The following is a 20,851-nucleotide window of genomic DNA, read 5'->3' as shown; positions in this document are numbered from 1 at the left end:
TATAGTCCTATCTTGGATCTACCCTGTGGCCCTATAAGGCTTAGATTGCCAAGCTAAAGACATAGCGCCCTGGAAGAAGAGAGCCTTCAGGTTCTTCTCTTCGTTCCGGAGGGTGGCGGTGTGGAGCACTGTTGCATCAACTCTGAGGTCATCTGCTCTTGGTCCTGCTCTGTGCCCTCTTGCATATGTGCGTTTATCTCACCGAGCTTGAAACAGGACACACTTGTGTCCCACTTCTCAAGTGCAGTGCTGAATCCAGGCTAGCATGAGGTGGTGCCAGTGCTGGCTGGCCAGGTGCAATAGGATTGCGCTGCCCTTGCATCACCAACAGCCAGAGCTATAGAACATGATGTCACAATGACTGCTGATATTTGACAAGTCTGGGACAACTGAAAACCTGTGAAAAAGAAGAAAGCAATAAAAACTAGACTTTGTATGAATTCTGTCAACCTATGGTTGTGTTCTGTAGCAGGAGCATTCGGTGTAACGAGATGCCTCACTTTCAGCTGTGGGTGTTTTTGGATCATGGATCATGAAAAACCACATAGAACCTGAACCTTAAGTGGGCCAGTCTGGCCCCAGCTCCACAGTGGAAAAGGAATATAATGACTTTGCCTTGCTCCAGCTCTGTAGTGTAAAATGAGTATAATGAGCCAGCCTGGCTCCTGTGTTGCAGTGGAAAAGGGCTATAATGAGCCAGCATGGTTCCTGCATTACAGTGGAAAACGGCTATAATGAGCCAGCCTGGCTCCTGTCTTGTGGAGGAATAGGGATATTAGAGTCAGTCTATTACCCTCGTCTTCATCTGGTTGACATGAAGACTCCCGCAGCATCCTTTGACTGTTGTAGGGCAGTTTTCTTCAGCTATTGTTTTTTTTTGTTTATTTATTTAAGAAATGCTTGGGGTCACTCGGAGCATAGCTGTATTTCTTTCCTTCCTTTTTGCTGCTCTCTCTCTTTTTTGGAGTGCTGAGCTGGCATCGTCCTCAGCCGCTCTCCCCTGCGCTGTGCGCCCGTGGGGCATGGAGGCTTCACCACCCCCCAACCCTCAACATAATGTGCCCCCTCCCCCATCCTCTGCCTCTGCTGACTGGCACAGCCGAATCTCTCCAGCAGGCTGCTGATTAAAACAATGGGAGCTAAGCGGAGCTTGTCCCGATCTGCACAAGTCTGCACAAAACCCTCCCCGACACACACACACACACCCCCACACACACACACATTTTCCTGATTACCTGGGGAGGATAGATCAGACACCAGTGAGCCTAGCGTCTCAATGGAGCAGACTGTGGTGTTGGTGATCATGTGCTGCTCCATGCATGTTATGAAGGTGATTTTTCTCTGTGATGTACTGTCTGTAGACTCACAAGTTCAGGGTTGTTAGGGTTTTTTTTGGTTTGCTTTGAAAGGACCCCTGTGTTTTCCTCCGAGCCATGCCCATGGGGGTGGCCTCCCGGAGCAGAACATAGCCCCAGGGGACAGAGCGGGACTGCTGGCATAAGGTCTTTTGAAATAAGACAAAGCTAATCCTCAGAAATATAGAAGAATACAACATTAAACATTACAAAGACCTAATGGATGTTTCAGAAGGTATAACTGCGGACTTCCTGGCTCCAGGTTAAGTCTGCACATGCATACTTACCTGGTGGCGGGATGTCAAGCAGCCAGGGTGCGTTTGAGTGCATTTGACCCGCCTGCCCCAGTACGTGGGTGGGTGACTGAGATGTAGAGGGCCTTTGGCGCAGCCAGCTGACGCACATCAGGAAGATCTGTCGGAGTAGGGGTGCGGTTTAGAGCGCTCTCTCAAAAGGCCATCGTTTTTTTTTTCTTCTTTTCCCAAGTCCCTCTGCACACCAGCTACCTAACGATTCCTTTCATCCTTCACCCTAATCTCGCTCGTCCGCATCGGCAGCCCTTCTTTTATCAATCATTTATGTTCCTTCATCTTTCTCACTCTTTTTCTCTCTTACCAACCCCCCTCCCCGTCACACTTTCTCGCTCTCTCTCTCGCTCGCTCTCTCTCTCTCTCTCTCTCTCTCGCTCACTCTGTTGTTTTATGTCTGGTCTCTAAGATAACAAGGTAGATCTATATGAAGACAGTTTCAGAGGTAATTCTCGCTAACGGGGTGAAGTTGGACGGGGTAGAGCTAGTTAGCCAGGCATCGGGTGTTTGTTTGTTTGCTGTTTACCTGACCGCGGCATACCCTGTGAGCGCCTTATTAAGATGTGTCTGCTCTCTGCTGAGAAGACGAACGTGCTAATCACATGAAAGCAGCGTCTTGTTGAGGGGTTTCTTGCAGTCTTCTTGTCCCACTTCCTTTTCTTTCTCAAGTGATTGTATATGAGAACCAGCCCGAATCTTATTTTATGATTGCACCCATTATATATTCATAGGTGTACGGGCCTGTGTTTACTGTGTTTGAGTGTCTTTCTTGTCTGTCTAGCTCAGTAAGAAGAGTAAGTCGTAAAGCAGGTCAGTGAGACTTCTACAGGAAGAATTTCTGCATGTCTTGGTCAATGCACTTCAGGTCACAGAGTTGCCCTTTCTCTGTATTCTTCATTATTAGATCAGCTTAACAAAGGGAAAGCCTGCTGACAGTACACACCATGGGCTGCCCTTGGCCCTGCCTTGAAGAGCTGTCCAGTCCGAGCGTAACGTTTCAACCTCACTGACATAAACCAGTATGATGTGCAATCTGAACTCCTCATTTTTTTGTTGCATACAAGAGGCTGAATTAGGAGACAAGGAAATAGTGATACAGAACCTAGTGTTCCATTTGGGCTCCAAATTCCAAAAGCTAGACTCTGCCTAATCCAGAAAGCCCTGGCACAAAGCTAGCGGGAGCCCCAAGTAAAACTGCATTAAGGTTTTTGTTTTTGTCTTTGTGGTATTTTTTAATGAAAACCCCTCTTCAAGGGCACCCGCTTGTCGGCCTCAATGACGAGTTAAAAGAGCTTTACCAGAGCATGCATTTTGAAGTGCTTTGTCCATCCTCGCAATGGGCCAGGCGTGTCAACTGCGGGTCCCAGATCTCTGGAAATGATGAGCGGGGAGTCACAGGGGAATTGTTTCTCTGACAGCACGGCACCCGGAGATAACAACTCATTTGTGTCTGTCACTTTGCTTTTAGCCTGTTGTGGAAGGAGGCGCTATTCCATGATATAGAAAACACTGCCTGATGTCGATGACAAATTAATCAATAACCCATAATGATAGTTGTCTTCTGTATGCATGCAGTGGATTTCTCTGTGTGAAAGAGTTAGGCCTGAAACAAGCTACAAAAACTTCTAATGTTTTTTATAATATTCCTCATAACACTGTTAATGAGATGTTTTCCTCTGAAATGTGACCGCTTTCACAATATAAACCAACACTGAAGTGTGCTCATAATATGTCTTGCCATTGTAACTACCAAATATGATATATATTTTCCAAAAAAATGTTATGTTATGAACAGCATAGATTTTAGTCTAACAGACAGTCAAGGCTGAACATCAGTGCATTTTAATTATAGTGTTTAGTCACCAAGTGTGTCAAAAAAGCAAGTTTTTAGTTGGCTCTGTGTTTGATGTAACAGCACTCTCTCATGTGTATAAGTGCATGTTTTTTACACTACTGACGCAACAGCACCACTCTACCCATGAGTAAATTCTAAATCCATTATTAATAAAATTGGATCGCGTTTATTTTTCGCCTTTAAGTTTAATAACCAAGGTATGTACAGTAGATCTAAAGAACCTCAGTAGCTGTAGTTCTCAAACATCCACGCTCAATATTTTGTAGTAACGATGAGAGCAAAGATTCACATGTTTCTGAGTGTGGCCTTCATCTAGCGGATCATCAATAGCACCATTTCAATGATGAACAAAATACCCCCAGAGTGTTTGCATCTTCTGTGCATTAGAGAACTCTGAGTGCTGATCCGTTGTGAATGTAGCAATATTTGAAATTCACTGAAAGTGAGGCATGTTCTGTCAGCATCCCTGGTTACTAGTCACAGCCTTTCCGGTGCACCGTACTGTTGTGCCACCTCTCAGATGCTCTATAGAGTGTGTGTTTTTGTCCTTGGCTGAGTGCGAGTCCCTGGCAGGGCACCTTGAGCGGTGCGTGTCCTGCATGCTGTTGTGAAGGGAGCATTTTTCATGCACTCTGTGCACTGTGCTCTGTGCTCTGTCGAGGACCCACTGGAACCCCGTTGCTCATAATCCCCCGATGGAGTGGTCTTTTCCTGTTGATCATGATGATAGTGATGAACATGATGGTAGTAATGATAAAGATGATAGTGATGGTGATGACAATGATGATGATGATGGTGATGATGGCGGTGATGATGGTGACTGTCATAGCCCCGGTCTCCTACAGTAGCTTTTAGTTGATACAAACATAAACATAAAATGACTTACTTTTGGTCGATTATCGCAAAAAAGGTAATTTTTTTGTATGTATTCAGTGTCATCAGAATTTTGGGAAAAGGTGTGGGAAACAGTGACATTCAAGGGCGTCACAGTTCAGGTATGAACTTGGTCGAGTGCCAGTGAAATGCTGGCCATAGCACCACGCCACTTTGTCTGGGGTCTGTATAGAGAGAAGAATGTTAGCTCGTTATTAGCTACGCTTTAAGGTGGTGAATTATGCACGAAGGGGGCGGAGCGCGGAGTAATGTGTGGAGTAAAATTTTTGTTTGTATTACTTGAGGAAGGGAAACCTTTGTAATTAGTGACGGGCATTGTTTTAATGCCAAGGAGGAGGAGCGCTTGTACCGGAATACACTGGCAGCATCAGGACGAGTTTAAATTTCCCCCTTCCTGTAGTCGTGCCCAAGCTGGGGGGAAAGAGGAAGGTTTACTGGCACGGCGTTTTGGGGGGAAAGATTCTAGAATTATTCCAGCGGTAGCCTAGTTTCCTGCCAATTCCAGCCTGGGTTTGTGCAGATTTGTGGAACGAGGGCACAGTGGGGGGGCACCGTGCCGGCTGTGCCTGTTCTGTCAGATCTGACAACATTAGAATATGAAAGTTCCCAGACCTCTGGAGTATTAATTGTCACTCCCCCCACCCCGCTAACCCCCCTCAACATACCAACACCCCCCCCCACCCCCCAAACACTTTCATCTTGGGTACAATTCTCTTAAAGATCAACTGTCATTATTTCCACTGTTCAGTGTCACTGTGTTTAGTCCTCTCGTTCCAGCAGTTTTTTCTCTCTCTCTCTCTCTCTGTCTGTTATTCTCTTTCTGTGTGTCTGTCTCTCACCAGAGAGAGAGAGAGAGAGAGAGAGACATTCTACATATGGTTATCCGTATCTCATGGTTGAGCAAGAGAGAAATGCAGGTCACTTTGGAGATCTGCAGGAATGCGACATTTTGAATAGTATTGTTTTGGCTCCTTGGTGCATTGTTGTCTAAACTCATGCAGTTTCTCTTTGTGCTGAAAAAAGACTGTGGAGTGCTGGATTGCAGATGAATAACTTTGGCCTGCAGTGTGCTGAATCTCACTTTCTGGATTGTATAGGCAAACCCATTTACTCCATTTCTTTCTCACGTGTAAGCAAAATACATCATTAATAATAAAATAATAAAACATTTTGAATTGCGCGTGTCATTCGTTTGGCTCTCTCTTTGTGTGCTGCGTAGCTCCTGTGTGCTGGGTGTGATAATGGCATCTGAGTGCTTCAGCTGTCACCGGTGGCCCAGGTGTCATTGTTTGAAATAGTTCCGTTCGGTTCTTTCCAGGTCACCAGAAACAGAGCCGTTCCTCCAGCCCACCTTCACAGATGTGCCTTGAAGGCTGCTAAATTCATAACAGACTGCCCGCCATTCAAAAATATCTTCCTGTATTAGGGTCAAAAGAGAATGATTTCATTTCGGCACATATCCACTGAATGAATGCAAGTAGATTTGACAGAGGGGAAGGTGGTATGAGTTGAAGGGAGTGCTGTGCCTACACATCATGCATGCACACACATGCATGCACGTGCACACACACACACACACACACACACACCCACCCACAAACACACACACACCTTTTCACACACTTTTCATGAATGCGCTGAGCTTGATGAATTGAAAGCAGACATCATTTGTCACACAGATTTCCTAAGGTACATTAGGCTATCAGCAGACCAGAGTCAGTGGAGGTTTTCAGACCTCCAAAAAAATCACTACAAAGGCTACTGCATTATTTTGGCAACAAGGACAAATACTTTTGAGGAAAAAAATTTGAACAGGACCTAGAGAGGCGAGTGTTAGGTTAGAGTGATTTGACGTGGTAGAGTGGGCTGTTTTTTATTATTTCGTCTTGCCATTTCAAACAACTTTTATTCAAAAAAGGAAAAAAGAAACACAGTCTGTGGTTGATGTAAGGGTCGAGAGCTTATTCATTCCTGGGATTGAGTCAGAACCATTATGTACACTGTCAAGTGAAAGTTGAGACATTTGAAGCAGAATTTCTCTACCACACACGGCAAACTGTTCAGAGGTCCTAAATCTATATTTACTGTCCAACTTGAAGATTTATCTCAACATGGCTTTCCCTTTTCAGACAAAAGTTGAGGTCTGACTGTAAAACAGAAAATGCATGTGTATGCTCTGGTGGATATTATAAAGACAGCTGCACATATCTAAAATAAAAAGTGGAATGTGGCAATGAAGGAAAAAATACTTGCACACTAATGTGTAGCTCTGAGAATTTGTAATTTCATTGTCAGCAAGCCCAATATTTTGACCAGTCTTATCTTCATGTGACGAAGATCACTGAGTGACAGTTCTATATTTGGAGCCATTCTTCAGTGTAGAGGTTTTTTCCCCTTTATTACCTGCATGAGCTGCACTGCCAGATTGGAGTTAATGTAAGGGTCAAGTCTGGGATGTGAAAGCATTGTTTTGAGTGCTGGCAATACACGTGGAGCTTTGCAGTGTGCTGTTGATACGAGTCTAAACCGGAATAAGGTTTGCTTCTGCCTTACTGAGGGCTGGGGCACTTTCCCTCTGGGAGGGTGTGGGCAAATAGAGATGTGGAGAGTGGGTGGGTTTTGAAAAAAGGAGAGGTCACTGAAATGAGAGCAGAGAGCTTCATCTGGCCTCTCAACCTGTCTGACTCGCACAGGGAAACCCTCTGTTTCAGCCGGGCGAATTCTACTCGGGATTATCAAGCATCCGTCACATTCAATGGGCATAAAAGACTTTCTGCGATGTGATTGGCCCCTGCCTCACATCCTAAATCAGCCCACCCTCATTTCTTTCCCCCAGCGGTGGTTTTCCCTACACCAGGCCAGACCCCTGTTTGTCAGCTGTGCAGAGAAACAGCGATCAGATCACCGCACAGCAGTTAAAAATCAATGCTTTTGACACCCAAACCTAGGTGTCTCAAGATAGCGGCAGGTCTGTATTGTGTAACAGCAATGAACTGTGCATTGGGGCTCGAGCTAACATAAGGATTGAGAGGACGTGCACGGGGGTCATGTCCCGTGCATACTGTACATTCTTTCGTGGGAAGCAAGTGGCCAGATACCTATAAACAGATCTGACGTATTTCCTCCACTCTGAGCTCAGAGTGCAGCGCTCCTGCAAACAGCAAATAAAGCAGTGAGCAGTGCCCATGCAGTGGTGCCACTTGCTGTTATTAGCTGGTGGTGATCATGTTGTTGTTGTTGCCTGTAGTTGATGATGATCAACCTTTTGTTTGTAGTTGACTACGATCATGTTGTTGTTTGCAGTTGATCTTGCTGTTTGTAGTCACTTTTTCAGTTGATGTGATCATCCTGTTCTTGTTTGTAGTGTTTTGATCACTCTGTCTGTTTGTAGTTGATGGTGATCATGTTGTCATTTGTAGTTGATGGTGATCGTGTTGCTGTTTGTAGTTTATGGTGATGAGTGACTGTGTTGCTGTTTGTAGGTTTTGGTAATCACTCTGTTGCTCTGACAGTGGCGGAGGTTATGAAACCACAATATGCGTGTGATCTCACTGTACCGTCCGCTAGCCAGCAGGTCCCACAGGAGCTGGTTTGAACCGGATGGGTAGCGCATGCCTCCTTGACCCGGTTGTACAGCAGACCTTGCATGCTTCTCAGAAGCTCTGTCCTCAGAACACACTCACACACGCACATACACACATGTATTGGCAATCTGGTGGGAAGAAAATTAACGCAGTCCTGGGCAGAGATCTGCAACGCAGTTAACTTTAAACAATGCCTGTGGCGACATCTTTAACTGTGCTCTAATCTGAGAGTAACAACAGCAGTAAGATAATAAGTGTGATTGATCTCTATCTATACAGATTTCCCCAGTGCATTTAGAGCCCCTCTATCCAGTACTTTAGCTCTCTAACCACTCTCACAGAGAATAGTAAGCAAACCAAATAGAATAACTCACTATGGGCATTTGAGCTGGGGTGGATGACGTTCCACGTCCTCTACAGGACAATTCAAGAAGCCTCTACCAGAGAGCTATAGCAGTCATGGGCCCATTAACAGAATAATTGAAAACAATTAGTGTTTATTTATTTATGTTGTGAAGTGCTTGACATGCACTAATATCCAGTGAAAATTTCATTCATGTACATTTTGTACATATGTTTACTTCATCAGCCCAGGTTAGGTTCCTTCCTCAAAGGAGTAACACCTGTGCCCCAACCTGAGGGTTAACCCTGAAACCCCCAGGTCCCATGTCCTGTATTTAAACACGTATGCCACCCCGCCACCAGCTAAACAGCAGCTCTGTACCTTGTCACCAGCATCAGGGGATCGCTTGGTGAACTTGACCCCTCTCAGACAGGGTCAGAGGGAGCTGTGTTCACGGCTCTGTAACAGGCAGCGATGCACACCTCCCACTCTCTGGGATCAAGGTCCTCTCTGTTCTCAGAGGCCCGTCCAGTCATAGCCGAGCTCTTGTTGGCACTGCGCATTCCTGTTTCTTTGTGAAATATGTCGGGTGAGTTAGGGGCTGAACCAGCCTTGTGGCAGACTAGTGACAGACTGTAAGGGGCTGCAGCATCCTGCATCATCAGAAGGAGACATCACAAACCCCACTGTCAATAAGAAATGTTTGTGAAATAATAAAAATTGTATTTAATTACATACGCTTCTCATGATGTGGTACTCTTATAAGGATGCCCTCAGTTGACTGTGTGTGTGTGCGTGTGTGTGTGTGTGGTTGTGTGAGAGTATACCGCATGACAAGTCTGGTCAAAAGTTGAACTTCTGTCTGTGCCGAGCTGGGGAGGACAGGGAGAGGAGGGGAGGGGGGTGTCTGGGCACTGGCGGGGTCAGACGCAGCCCCGCTGAGCCAGACAAGAGTACGGCTACGAGAGTGCCGTTCCCCTCTTTGCCCACCCCCCCGCCCGGCAGCACGACCAGCCGGTCACCGAGGACAGGGGGCCTGAGGAGGAGATCTGGAGAGCGAGTGGACAGGAGAGGGGCTGGGGTGGGAACAGCTGGCAGGAGACAGAGAGATGGAGAGAGAGAGGCAGAGGGAGAGAAAGAGAGAGGCCGCAAAATATGCTTGGAGAGGGAGGAGGGCAGAGCCTGCGTACAAGAACAAGGGATGATTTATTCATGCTCTGTCCTCGAGGTGTCAAGAGTTTTGTCAAGTTTCCAACTGTTAGGTTAACCTTGCCGTCGTGGCGGCTTTGAAGCCGCTCTTCGCTAAACGGTGGAGCGGTGGCGATTTGTTTTCTCCCTCGCTTTGTTGGTGTTACTCTTTTATCATCAGATGTAAGATGCTTCCGACAACAGAACAAGAGAGAGGGATACCTGTGGGAAGGGGTTTTGAGCGTAGCACTAGGAAGCAGTTTGAAGTTTTGCCTTACAGGAGGACGAGCATTTGGACAGACGGATGGAAGAGGCGGATCCTGAATTCAGCCACTAGCAGACTTTTATCCCCCCCCCCGATAGGCTAGCTGAAGATCAGAGAAGAAACAAACAGCCGCGGTTTTAACACTCTAGCACTCAGAATACACTAAAACACATCCATTAGCCTGTTTCGACCCGGGTCCATTTAATACTGTTGAAAAGCTCCTTCTTTGCTGGATGCCAGAATGCAGCTGGCACTCTGACAAGCATCTAGGCGCCTGTCATAAACTATGAGCTGAAGGCAGGAGCTGCTCTCATTCCTCCTGCTCTGCTGCGGAATCTCCTTTCCACAAGGGTTCCAGCCTGACAAAAACATCACAGGAAAAAGAACAGGGACACAGGGAAAAATGGCAAAACGCAGTGGCCTCCGTGTGTATTCATATCCCTGACTGAAAAGAAACAAAAAAAACTTTAAATGGAAGAAATGTACATGTTGTATATTTTGTATATTTTCTGCCTAAAATTATTTAAAATATTTTGCCTTAATCTTAATTGCACTGCATAGAACAAAGTCATATTATTAACAAATAATGGGTTTTATTCCAGAAAACTGAAAGGTCAGAGTTCAGGACATCTGTGTGGTTAGTATTTTGTCAGCCTTTTTCCTTGCAGTCAAGCTTTGAATGCAGTATTCATGTATGCCAGTTTGAATGGTTCTTTTTGACACACTGTAACCTGAGGTTGCCAGTTTGTTTAGGGGATCTCTAACCGCTGCCTCTGGAGTTACGATTGTCTCTTGAGCTGCTTGTTTCCCACATTGGCAAGATAGACACACATCCTCCTCCTGCCAGGGCTTCCACAAAACCAGTAGCTTAAACATTTCTTAATAATGGACATTAGAGTGGAAAGTTGTGGATTCAGCTTTTTGTGAATTCCTGTGTAGCAATCTTACCTGCATGCTACTGATGAATCTCTTCAGTGTGTTACCTTGTTTTAGACCACAGAAAAACAGGAAGCCTTTAGACACCTACACATAATTCCAGAATCTTCCACTGAAGTCACAATTAGCAAATTGTTAGTGTATGTTTTGTTTTGTCAGATTTCTTGAAGATTACTTGAAGGTGTGAATAAGTATTTCCTGCATGTTTCTTTTTTCTTTCTGGAGTGAAATTTGTTATTTGTGAACAGCCTGACTTTTCTCTGTGCACAGCTATTAAAATTAAAGTACCTTTGAATTTTGAGCAAACCCCCACCACCACCTGCATCAGCAGCAGTAGTCCTACCTATATGAACGAATGTACTACAGTGTGTTATGCCTTTAAAGGTCAGATAAACAAGCAAAGAAGCCGAATCTGAGCAGGAAAGGACAATGTCTCACTTGGCCGTCGACACCCTGGTGTACACCACAGTACACAGTGACCCGCCCCGGAATAAACAGAGCAAACAGATCCCGAAACGGTCTCTCCGGCTGGCTGTGTAGAGCACTTCACAGCTCCAGCTCTCGGCTCCAACCCCAAGATGTTTTTCTGATTAAATTTTCATCAGGGCCGTTCAGTTCTGGCCTGCACTGTTTATTCGGAGAGAGACGGGTGCAAAAAAAGTATAGAAGATTCGTCTGAATTTTTAGGGATGCGAAGGTGTGGGGGGGGGGGGGGGGGATTGGTGTCTGAGAGGGGAAGGGGGAAGAGGGGAAGGGGGAAGAGTGGAGGGGGGATGGGGGCTCTTGCAGATGTTCTGAGCCTGGTGCAGCTACCAAATTCTGCCGGGTGAACAACAACCTGAGGTGAACCCTGCTATCTGTTCAGATTTCATTGTTCTGTTACTACTCTAACAAAGTAGAACAAAATAAAGCAAAAACGCTTTTGCCCAGTTAAAGCAGCCTTCTCCACAGCGGACCACGTGTCACCTTCTGTTTGTCAGTGAGCTTTAACAAGCCTTCAGTGCAGGGGTCGATGTTCAAAGAGTAGAAATGGCTGCTGGATTTTGTCTTAAACCCATTTTCCATCTTATTTCTACATTCTTATATCAGATATTGTAGGTTGTATTGTAGGTTGCACATTCCTGTTTAGCAGATACCTATGTAATTCAGTTGACACCTGTGTGCAGACGCATTCCTCTGAAGCAGTTTAAGTGCCTTGATCAGTGATCCAACAGTGTCACAGCAAATGTTCCTCCTGGGATTTGAACTCATATGCCTCAGGTCTCAAGTCCACTTCTGTAAATGATGTATAGCCCATGAGAAACAGGAGTAATATAGAGAGTAGATTGTTGATATAAATGGTTTCTTAATGTTTTGCTGAAAACCATTCAGTCTTTAACATACTGTAGTAGGAGTTTATGGCATCAAACATATAACTGCAGCAGCATTTTCGCTGGCCTGTCTTATCTGTTCATCTGCCATACCCAAAGTGAGCTGTAGTCCTTACCAGGGCAAAGGGATAAAGGCCAACATCCCAAGAGAGGATAGAAGGTTACCACAGAGGATAAACGAAGTAGGTGTGCCTATGGCTTAATTTATGAAATGCAGAATGTTTCTTCAGTAATACTTACGGTACCCCCAGCTAGGTGGCAAGATTTTATTCATACAGTGGGTAGATCAGTCTGGATCATTGACAAACCTTTGCCTCCAGTGCCATATGGTGAGTCTGCAAGTCTGCAAAAAATTGATTGTCACAATTTTTTTATTGTGTCACCAAAGCCGAGATTAAGAAAACCACAAGCATGAGGATTTCTATCTCTGTCGTAACCTAGTGGAACAAAGTGTCATACAGTGTATAGCCCCCCTGATTTGTTTAAGAGCTAACGCAATATTGAGGGATGTAGGCAGTTCTGAAAGGTTGTGACGCCAGTGACCAGATTCCAGGGTTAGCAGGTGCGACTCGTTTTCGGTTCATTTGAGCCTCGGGTGACCGCACAGGGCCACACTGGAACAGCACTAACACAGTCAAGGTGGATCAGTGGAAACACCTCTCACGTCTCTTCAGGGGAGGGATGTCTTGATAAACAGAGGGAGAGAGAGAGGGAGGCAGGGAGAGAGAGAGGGAGAGAAGGAGAGGAGACTCTGTGATGTGCCATGTTTTTTACACTGGATACTCTGCTCCTGTGGCGAGGAGCAGCTGGATCTGGCTTTGGTCTGTTCCTCTTCCTGCCAGTTTGCCGCTCACAGCTTGAGTCCTGAGCTACTGCGAGAGGAGAACATTAATGACACATGGACAGATTTACAAAAGGAGTTGCACACTGCAACAAGTTCTGATGAGGGAAAAAAGCTGTAAAAAAAGGAATTCAAATGTGCACTTCTGGAAAGCCTACCAGCACAGTGGTCTAGACTGTTTCATTACGTCATCACAAAATACAGTGAACATAATTGCCGTGACTATATTTTAGTCGATCTCTGAAAAAAAAAAAATCTTTGAAAAAAAAAAAAACTCTTTGTAGTGACTGTCAGTGTGTGGCCTGGCTCTTGAAATGAAATGTTTATTCATCACTCAGGGATGTGGATTGTAACATGGACCCAATTCGAGCAATCTAGTGCAGCAAGCCTGCAGTGTGTTGCAAGGCAGAAAAGCAGTGTTACTGCTGAACTGTTGTGAATTCTTCTCGGCACTACCGACAAAATGAATGATCAAGTATTGATTCGAGGCTGGGTGCCTTGTGTTTGCGATGGGAGATCCCTTCTTCAACTAATTGGAACTAAGAGAAAAATACAAGGAGAGCGCTGATTAATTAATTGCGCCCTTAATTAATTCTCCTCGTGATACGACTTGGGTGGAAAGAGAAGCCTGAGGAAAAATTCCGGAACATCTTCCTCGGGTGCATACTACTGTGCAAACTGTTTGTATGAGTAGTCATTGTGTGTATTTGGGTTTAGCATAATTTCACGAAGGCAAAGGGAAAATGTACGCTCCCTTTCTATGTGTCCTACTGGCTCTGTTGGCATTCGGTTATGAGCAAGCCTGCAGGGGTTTGCCACCGTGAATGTACCATAGGTTGGAGGATAGACTGAGAGGGTGGGGCACAGTAAATATCATACAGATGCGATAAGGCTGACCCCCTGTGGCCCCCATTGGTGGCTTTGTAAGGTCTCTCCAGTAAAGGTGTTGCTGACTGTCAGTGCTTTAAGCATGAAAGTATGATTTGCACCACCCCCCCCCCCCCCCACAACTGCACACAAGAGGATAAGTGTGATTTGTGTCCCCTCTAACCACACACAAGAGGACAAGTGGATAAGCGTTAAACTGTGATTTGTGGCCCCCCTAACCGCGCACAAGAGGACACGTGTTAAGCTGTGATTTGTTGGCCCCCGAGCCTCAATGCCGCAAAGCCTACACTGATGACATCTGTGGGGAAATAAGGGGATACTGCGACAGGTATTATGCAGCATCACACCTATCTACTCTGTGACGCTTGGCATTCTGGGTAAATGGAAAAAGAGCTAGGTAGCCCCCAGGAGAGCAGTATTCACCTGCTAGTCCTTCAACATAAAGGAACAATAAACTCATGACATCTATTAGTACTTGTCATACACTTAAGCACATCCCACTGTTGATATGTAGCCTATGTATGAAATATTAATGTTTGTGGATTCACCCCATGGTTTTACTACATCTGAAGCTATGCAGGTCCATATTTTCATGCTACATGAACATGCCTTGTACCCTGTGCTCAGGATGAAGGCAGATGTAGTTTCCTCCTGGCATTACAGAGTATCCATAGGTTCCTCTGTATCTACTGCTGTTACACTCCTTTTTGTCTCTCCCGTTCTCTCTCTCTGCAGGTTAGCGCTCTACGTGTATGAATATTTGCTGCATGTAGGGGCCCAGAAGTCAGCACAGACCTTCCTGTCAGAGGTAAGCCAGAGAGTTTTATTTATGGCCCTGGGGGTGGGGGAAGGGGGTGGCCAGGGGGTGGCCGTGCCGCAAGCGCATGCCACGGCCAGCACTCCGGGACCCGCCGCTAATTGAATTACACACAGACGTAATGCTGAGCTGGCCGGACGCATCTCTCATTTACTGTCCATCTAATGGGATTGGATGGGAGTTGGAGCACAGCGATGCTTTGCAGTAAAAAAAAAAAAAAACAGCAAGCCGAAGAAGCATTTTCAGCAAAATTCTTGTTGTCAGACGGTAGAAAATTCTGGGTCTTCGAAGTTCCGTGGTGTGTTTGCATCCACGCCTGCGGTTTGAATGACACAGTAGTTCCTTTCCTATTGTTGTAATCTGTGATATGCCTGGCCGTCAAATTGAGGCTTGTAACAGAGGAAAATGGATAAAGCCACTTTGCTTCAGATGCCTTGCTCCTCCCCCCAGTAGTCAGTAGCAGCGACCATTTGACTTTTGACTCTGATGACGTGCAAGGAAATTGCCTCATGCATCACGCTATGTCAGTTCTCAAGTCCAGTGTTGCGTTTGTACTTGTGAACAATATGAGGTAAACCTCCACACCTTGGCCTTCTCTTCAGAATCCGACAGGGGCTGTAGGTTTTATATGCGCTTAGCACGCCCTCAGGTTTTCGGACTGAGCCCCCGCTTGCCTTTGGGGCTTTGAGCAGCGGGCGTGTTGAGACAGCAGCCCTGGGGCGTGTGGAGGCTGTGGGCGAGGTGATAAGTGGGTGTGATGTCACCCTCGGCGCGCCGCACGCCAGCCACTGCACCTGAGGGAGGGCTCTCTTCTCGCTGTAAACACTCCACTGGTCTAAGGTCTTGGAGCACGGCACTGCCTCCTGTGTAGTGTTGTTGCAGGTGGAGGAAGGAAGGAAGGAAGGCTTCAGTAAGAGTGTCTGACTTCCACCCATCTCCCCTGACTACCGTGGGTCGCTCTGAAAACCACCATCTCACTATCACTACTATAACCACATCCACTGGTAACAAACATTACTGTCATTTTTCATCGTATTGCTGTCATGTAGCTGATGCTCTTATCCAGAGCAACTTACATAGGTTACTATTATACCCATTTATACAGCTGGGTATTTTGTGAGACACTTGTGGGTTAAGTATCTTGCCCAAGGATACAACAGCAATGTCCCAGCAGGGAATCGAGCCAGCAACCTTTCAGTTATGGACCCTGCTTCATACTACTGCACCTTACTGCTGCCCCTCACAATATGCCTGGCTCACAAACACAATATGGTCAGCTCCACTTCACCTCCAGTGTATTAACTTCTTTTGATTCTTTATTAGTTTTGGCTGAGACTGGAGGAAGCAGCCCAGGATACAATAATTTCACTCACTCTCTCCCCCACCAACTCACTCACTCATTCATTCACTCACTCACTGACTAACTCTCTGACTAAGTGACTGACCAACTCAGCAGGGCCCACAGTCAAAATTTTATTGAAAGAGACTACCAGGCCAGAAGAAGAAACCTAGCCATTCAGCAATGCCTGTGCAGTTCTGTTTTTTAATTCCCACATTGTGAAGCATAAGGTAATCTATACACAGAGTGATATGCCTTTAAATGGGAACACGGAGTGCACGGCTGTGCTGATTCCCCTGGCTCTGCGCGGCTGGCTCCACAGGGGTATTTAAAGTGTAACATCAGCACGGAGCGTAAGTGGAGGTTAACGCTCTCACTTTGCAGGAGATCAGGAGATGAAAGTGAGACGGGCCCGTGTTTGTGTTCAGAGCACATTAGCCCAAAGCCGCAGCGTAAACACTGACGCACGTTAAGAATTAAAACGAGAATAAATAGTTCCATTCCGATTGAGCGTGCGGGGAAGGGGGTGGAGGGATGGGAGGGGAGCAGTGAAAAATGGCGTTTTAAGACTTTTATGTACTTTAACTGTACTTCTGGTGGAGATCTGTTTCCACTTCATGGCAAAAAAATGCACCCTCGAAGCAACAAAGTAAGACAAAGACAAAGCTTTATTTAAACATTAAAGATTCCAGCGGTGCAACTGTATAATTGACTTTGTTCTTTCTGAGCAAATAGACGTAACTGAGACAATGCAGACAAATAAAGGCAGGGGTGCTCCAAAACACCTGGTGAAGTGCAGGCTGTTTTTGTTCTTTCTCTGGCTGCCAAAACCAATTTCCTCTTCTTTTCTTGAGAGAAAGAAGAGCAATGAAGCCCAAAGTTACGTCACTTCAGCATTAGGAGACAGAAGACTTTGGGAGAAACGGCTACAGATTTAGTGGGCACAGTTCACCAGTTGTTCACCTCTGCTCAGACTGGTCACGTGACTCGAAAATGTGACATACCCTTTTGGTACAGTCAATGTTCAGAATGCTTCGAAATATGATGAAACCTCTGCGAAGGGGCCTACCAGAACAATGCGTGTTTTCTTCGGGATGAAGGTCGACACGCCCTTGTTATTTGCCTGCGGTGCTGATTTGATGGGGGGGGTTCGTGAATCAGGTTTACATAGTGAACAATATCTGGTGACCTCACTGTTTGCTCGTGAGTCACACCTTCTGCGAAGTTGAAAAACAGACAATATTCCAAGATTAAAAAAAGGAAGCAAGGTAATGGATGACAGGCCACAGACAGTTCAGACTGCTTATATAGAAGGCCTAAAGGTTTACAAGCAGATACTCATCAGAGAGGCCACGGACAAAATTAGCGGAGAAGGGATTTCATGGCATTATAAACTCACAATGGTCAGGATAAACCCGAATAGACTGTGTTGACATCACACGTGCCAGTGTGATGAAACCATAATCATAATTTATAAGTAATTTACTAGTTACTGATTTTTTTTTACAATATTCAGAAATGCCTTACATAATGAATAAAAGCCTTCAGACCAACAAAAAATGTGTATAAAATATCCCTAGACATTGAATTATAGTTGTAAAAAAAAAAACCAAACATCTATGTACACTTTAGAGAATGAGAGTATACAGACCGAGAGAGGAGAGTCATTGTAGCACCAGAGTTGTTGATGTAAGTGGCACTTAATTGAGATGTATTACATTCCCTCTCACACATTCATGTTCAGGAGAGCAGGTGACTAATTCAGTGTTAATGTTACATTATATACACACAGTGTGCAGGCAGGTCACTCCAAATAAATCAATGCGGTTAAAAGAACAAATGTATTTAATAGGCGTCTGGAGGAGCTCCAGTATCCTACTGTAGGGGTTTTTGTCCTGCCTCCTTATAATTGCCTTTCTAATTACGCCTCATTAAAGCAAATTGATCTCCCTGAATTTGCTCTCTTAACCATGAGTGAACACAAAGTGCAAAGAGGCACTGACTGCCATTTGAATAGGACTTCTTTTTTTCTTTTTCTTTCTCTTTTTCAAAAGCTATCGTAGTAGCTTAAGGTAATGCTGGACTGACTCAGTAGACATGTCTGGGGCCAGCGGTGTAGCACAGGTGTTGTGCTCTGGAGGTTGAATGTTCAAATCCCAGCTAAGTTATTGTACCATAGTACCCCTGAGTGAGGTATTTAACCTGAATTGATTCCTTAAATCTCCAGCCATATAACTGGGTAATTGAGAGAAAGTGAGCTTTGGGTAAGCACATAAACAGGCATGTGGTGCATTGCTATGTACTCACTTTATGAACACGCTTACATGCAGAGCTATGAAATAACTTAACATTATCATGGTTTTACGTTTGTTAGAAAATATTTTTCCACTCCGGCAGTTATCCCAGCACTGAGTAGTTTACCAGTATTCACAGCGGACCAGAGATCTTTGGAGTGTTCAAGACCAGGCTTGACACAGTGCTGAATAAGCTGCAGACCATAGGCAAAATGACAAGCCTAGTTAGGCATGTTCTTAATACTAAATGTCATGTGTTCTTATGTCCTTTTTTCACCTTTCCCATGCCCCACAAGGGAATCAAACCTGCAACCCTTAAGATCACTTGGTCAAGATATTGGTCATGAGCTTAAGTGAGCCACATAGCTAAAACTATGTTCCTTTCCCCATCCCCACCCCTCGATGCTCCCAATCATCCCACTGTGTGCAGCTGTGTGACGTAGTGGTAAAGAGCAGGGCTCATAACCCGAAAGCTGTCAGTCTGATTTGCAGGTGAGACCCTGCAGTTGTACACCAACTGCCTTAGTAAGTCTCTAGCTGTGTAAAAAAGATAACATGTTATAATTGTGAGCGATGTAAGTCACTCCAGATAAGAGTGTCTGCTAAGCAAAATGTAAAGTTATCTGTATCCATTCATATTCCACAGAGCTGAACCGTTTTCCATTCACCCCCACTGGCTTCACATCACATCAAAAAATCATGAAACCGCAGTCTTTCTTCTCCTCACTCTCTATTCTCTCTCCTGCTAAGATCCGATGGGAGAAGAACATCACGTTAGGGGAACCTCCGGGATTCCTTCACTCGTGGTGGTGGTGAGTGATTTTTTTTCTTTTTTTTTTTACTTTCCTTTTCATGGAGGAAAAAAGCAAACAGCAAATAGTGAGAGGGAAAAAAAACAACTTTTTCTGTTTGTGTGTTTTAGTGAAACTTGATCTCCCTCAAACAAAGGCAGAAATGCTTCCAAACGGGCATGGTTATGGGATTGTAATTAAGCTGCTCGTCAGTGGATTAGAGGCTTTCTGCATCCTCACATGTAGCTTTGTGTTTCGCATCATATCTGTAAGGGGACGACGCAGCAGTCAGGTAAAACGACAGCTGTGTGCAGAGAAACAGTAATTATTAATCATGTGTTAGCTATGAATCCAAAGGCGCTATGTCGTTTCACTGCCCCCTGAGCCTGCCTCTGATACTCATGCTTTCAGATCAACAGGTGCCGGCTCAGTGCTCAATAAACCAAGGAGTGTCTGTTTACCACTAGGGTATTCAGTGTTTACATTTACATTTATTCATTTGGCAGACGCTTTTATCCAAAGCGACTTACGTAGGTTACAGTTCTTTACAATGTTATGCATTTATACAGCTGGATATCTACTGAGGCAATTGTGGGTTAAGTACCTTGCCCAAGGGTACAGCAGCAGTGTTCATTAAAGGTAAAAACAACCAGTAGAATCATTCCCCAGCAGGTGGTGTCTGTCTGACTGGAGAGCTGTGCGCCTTTCCTTCCACCTGTGTGCTCACTCGTCCTCCTGTGTGTTTGCAGTGTATTCTGGGATCTGTACTGCGCGGCTCCTGAGAGGAGAGAGACATGCGAGCACTCCAGCGAAGCCAAGGCCTTCCACGACTACGTGAGTGACTTCTTTTTACAGTGGTCGAAAGGAGGGAGGGGGCCGGGGGCAGACATTGGCCCGTAGTTATTTGCAGATGTCTTGTTGGGTGAGTTTCATAGATAGTCATGACAAAGGAGCTTGTTAAGGATGAATGCTTTCGTTTTTGTAGTTGGGTGGTCACATTCTCAACAGTGAGTGTGGTCTAAGAGGAGAATGCTTGTACTGCTTGAGATTTTAGTGATATGGTTTGGAAAGGCTCTAATATCAAGACACAAAGCTGGACAGATCTGTTAATTAGCAGATTGGGGTCGACAGACATGTGAATGTGAAAATGGCTGGAGCTCAGCCTGTTCAGAATCGTGAAGTTGTGAATGGCAGGACTTGGGGCTTGATAAAGAGTGTGAACATGTTGATGGTACAGGGTTGGGATCGGACGGAGTTGTGAACATGTGACTGGCACGGATTAGCTCAGGACAGAGCGTGTGAATGTGTGAATGGACAGAGTTTTGAATGTGTGAATGATATTGCTTCATTTTTGATAGAGTTGTGAACTTATGAACGATACAGGGTTATTACGATATGGGGTTTGTTGTAGATAGAGTTGTGAATGTGTGAATGATGCAGGTTTATTGTGGACAGATTTGTGAATGTGTGAATGATACGAGTTGGCTCTGGACAGAGTTGTGAACATATGAATGATATTGGTTCAGTCACATTACTCCACATTAGGCTGCTCCATTTCACGCTGCACTGTGGCAGTCCAGTGAGTCTACAATGGCTACTCCTCCAAGATGATCCAGGATCAGTGAGGCCAAGCATGGGCCCAGCCTGTGTACTTCCGCTTGAAACCACACAAGAACTGGATCTTCTCTCTTGGGACCATACAGATCCCATTTTAGTTCTTAATGGACTCTGTGGCTTTGCTTCATCTATCAGGGGCTACATCAGTCCGGACAGTTTATGCTCT

General features: G+C 45.3%; 1 protein-coding gene across 2 annotated transcripts in view; it reads left to right on the top strand.

The window, feature by feature from the left end:
- si:ch211-130m23.3 (uncharacterized protein LOC558547 homolog) overlaps nucleotides 1-20,851 on the top strand; it is a 96,873-nt gene that overhangs the window by 20,069 nt on the left and 55,953 nt on the right. For both annotated transcript variants that reach the window (XM_036526248.1, XM_036526249.1), the window contains exons 2-4: nucleotides 14,563-14,635; nucleotides 19,028-19,089; nucleotides 19,818-19,902. In XM_036526248.1, the coding sequence (XP_036382141.1) occupies nucleotides 14,563-14,635; nucleotides 19,028-19,089; nucleotides 19,818-19,902 (220 nt within the window). The remainder of the gene's footprint in view (nucleotides 1-14,562; nucleotides 14,636-19,027; nucleotides 19,090-19,817; nucleotides 19,903-20,851) is intronic.

The sequence above is a fragment of the Megalops cyprinoides genome, chromosome 4, assembly GCF_013368585.1.
Source record: "Megalops cyprinoides isolate fMegCyp1 chromosome 4, fMegCyp1.pri, whole genome shotgun sequence".
Classification (NCBI taxonomy): Eukaryota; Metazoa; Chordata; class Actinopteri; order Elopiformes; family Megalopidae; genus Megalops; species Megalops cyprinoides.
Note: the sequence above shows the minus strand (reverse complement) of the source record. Positions and strands in the feature narration are given on the sequence as shown.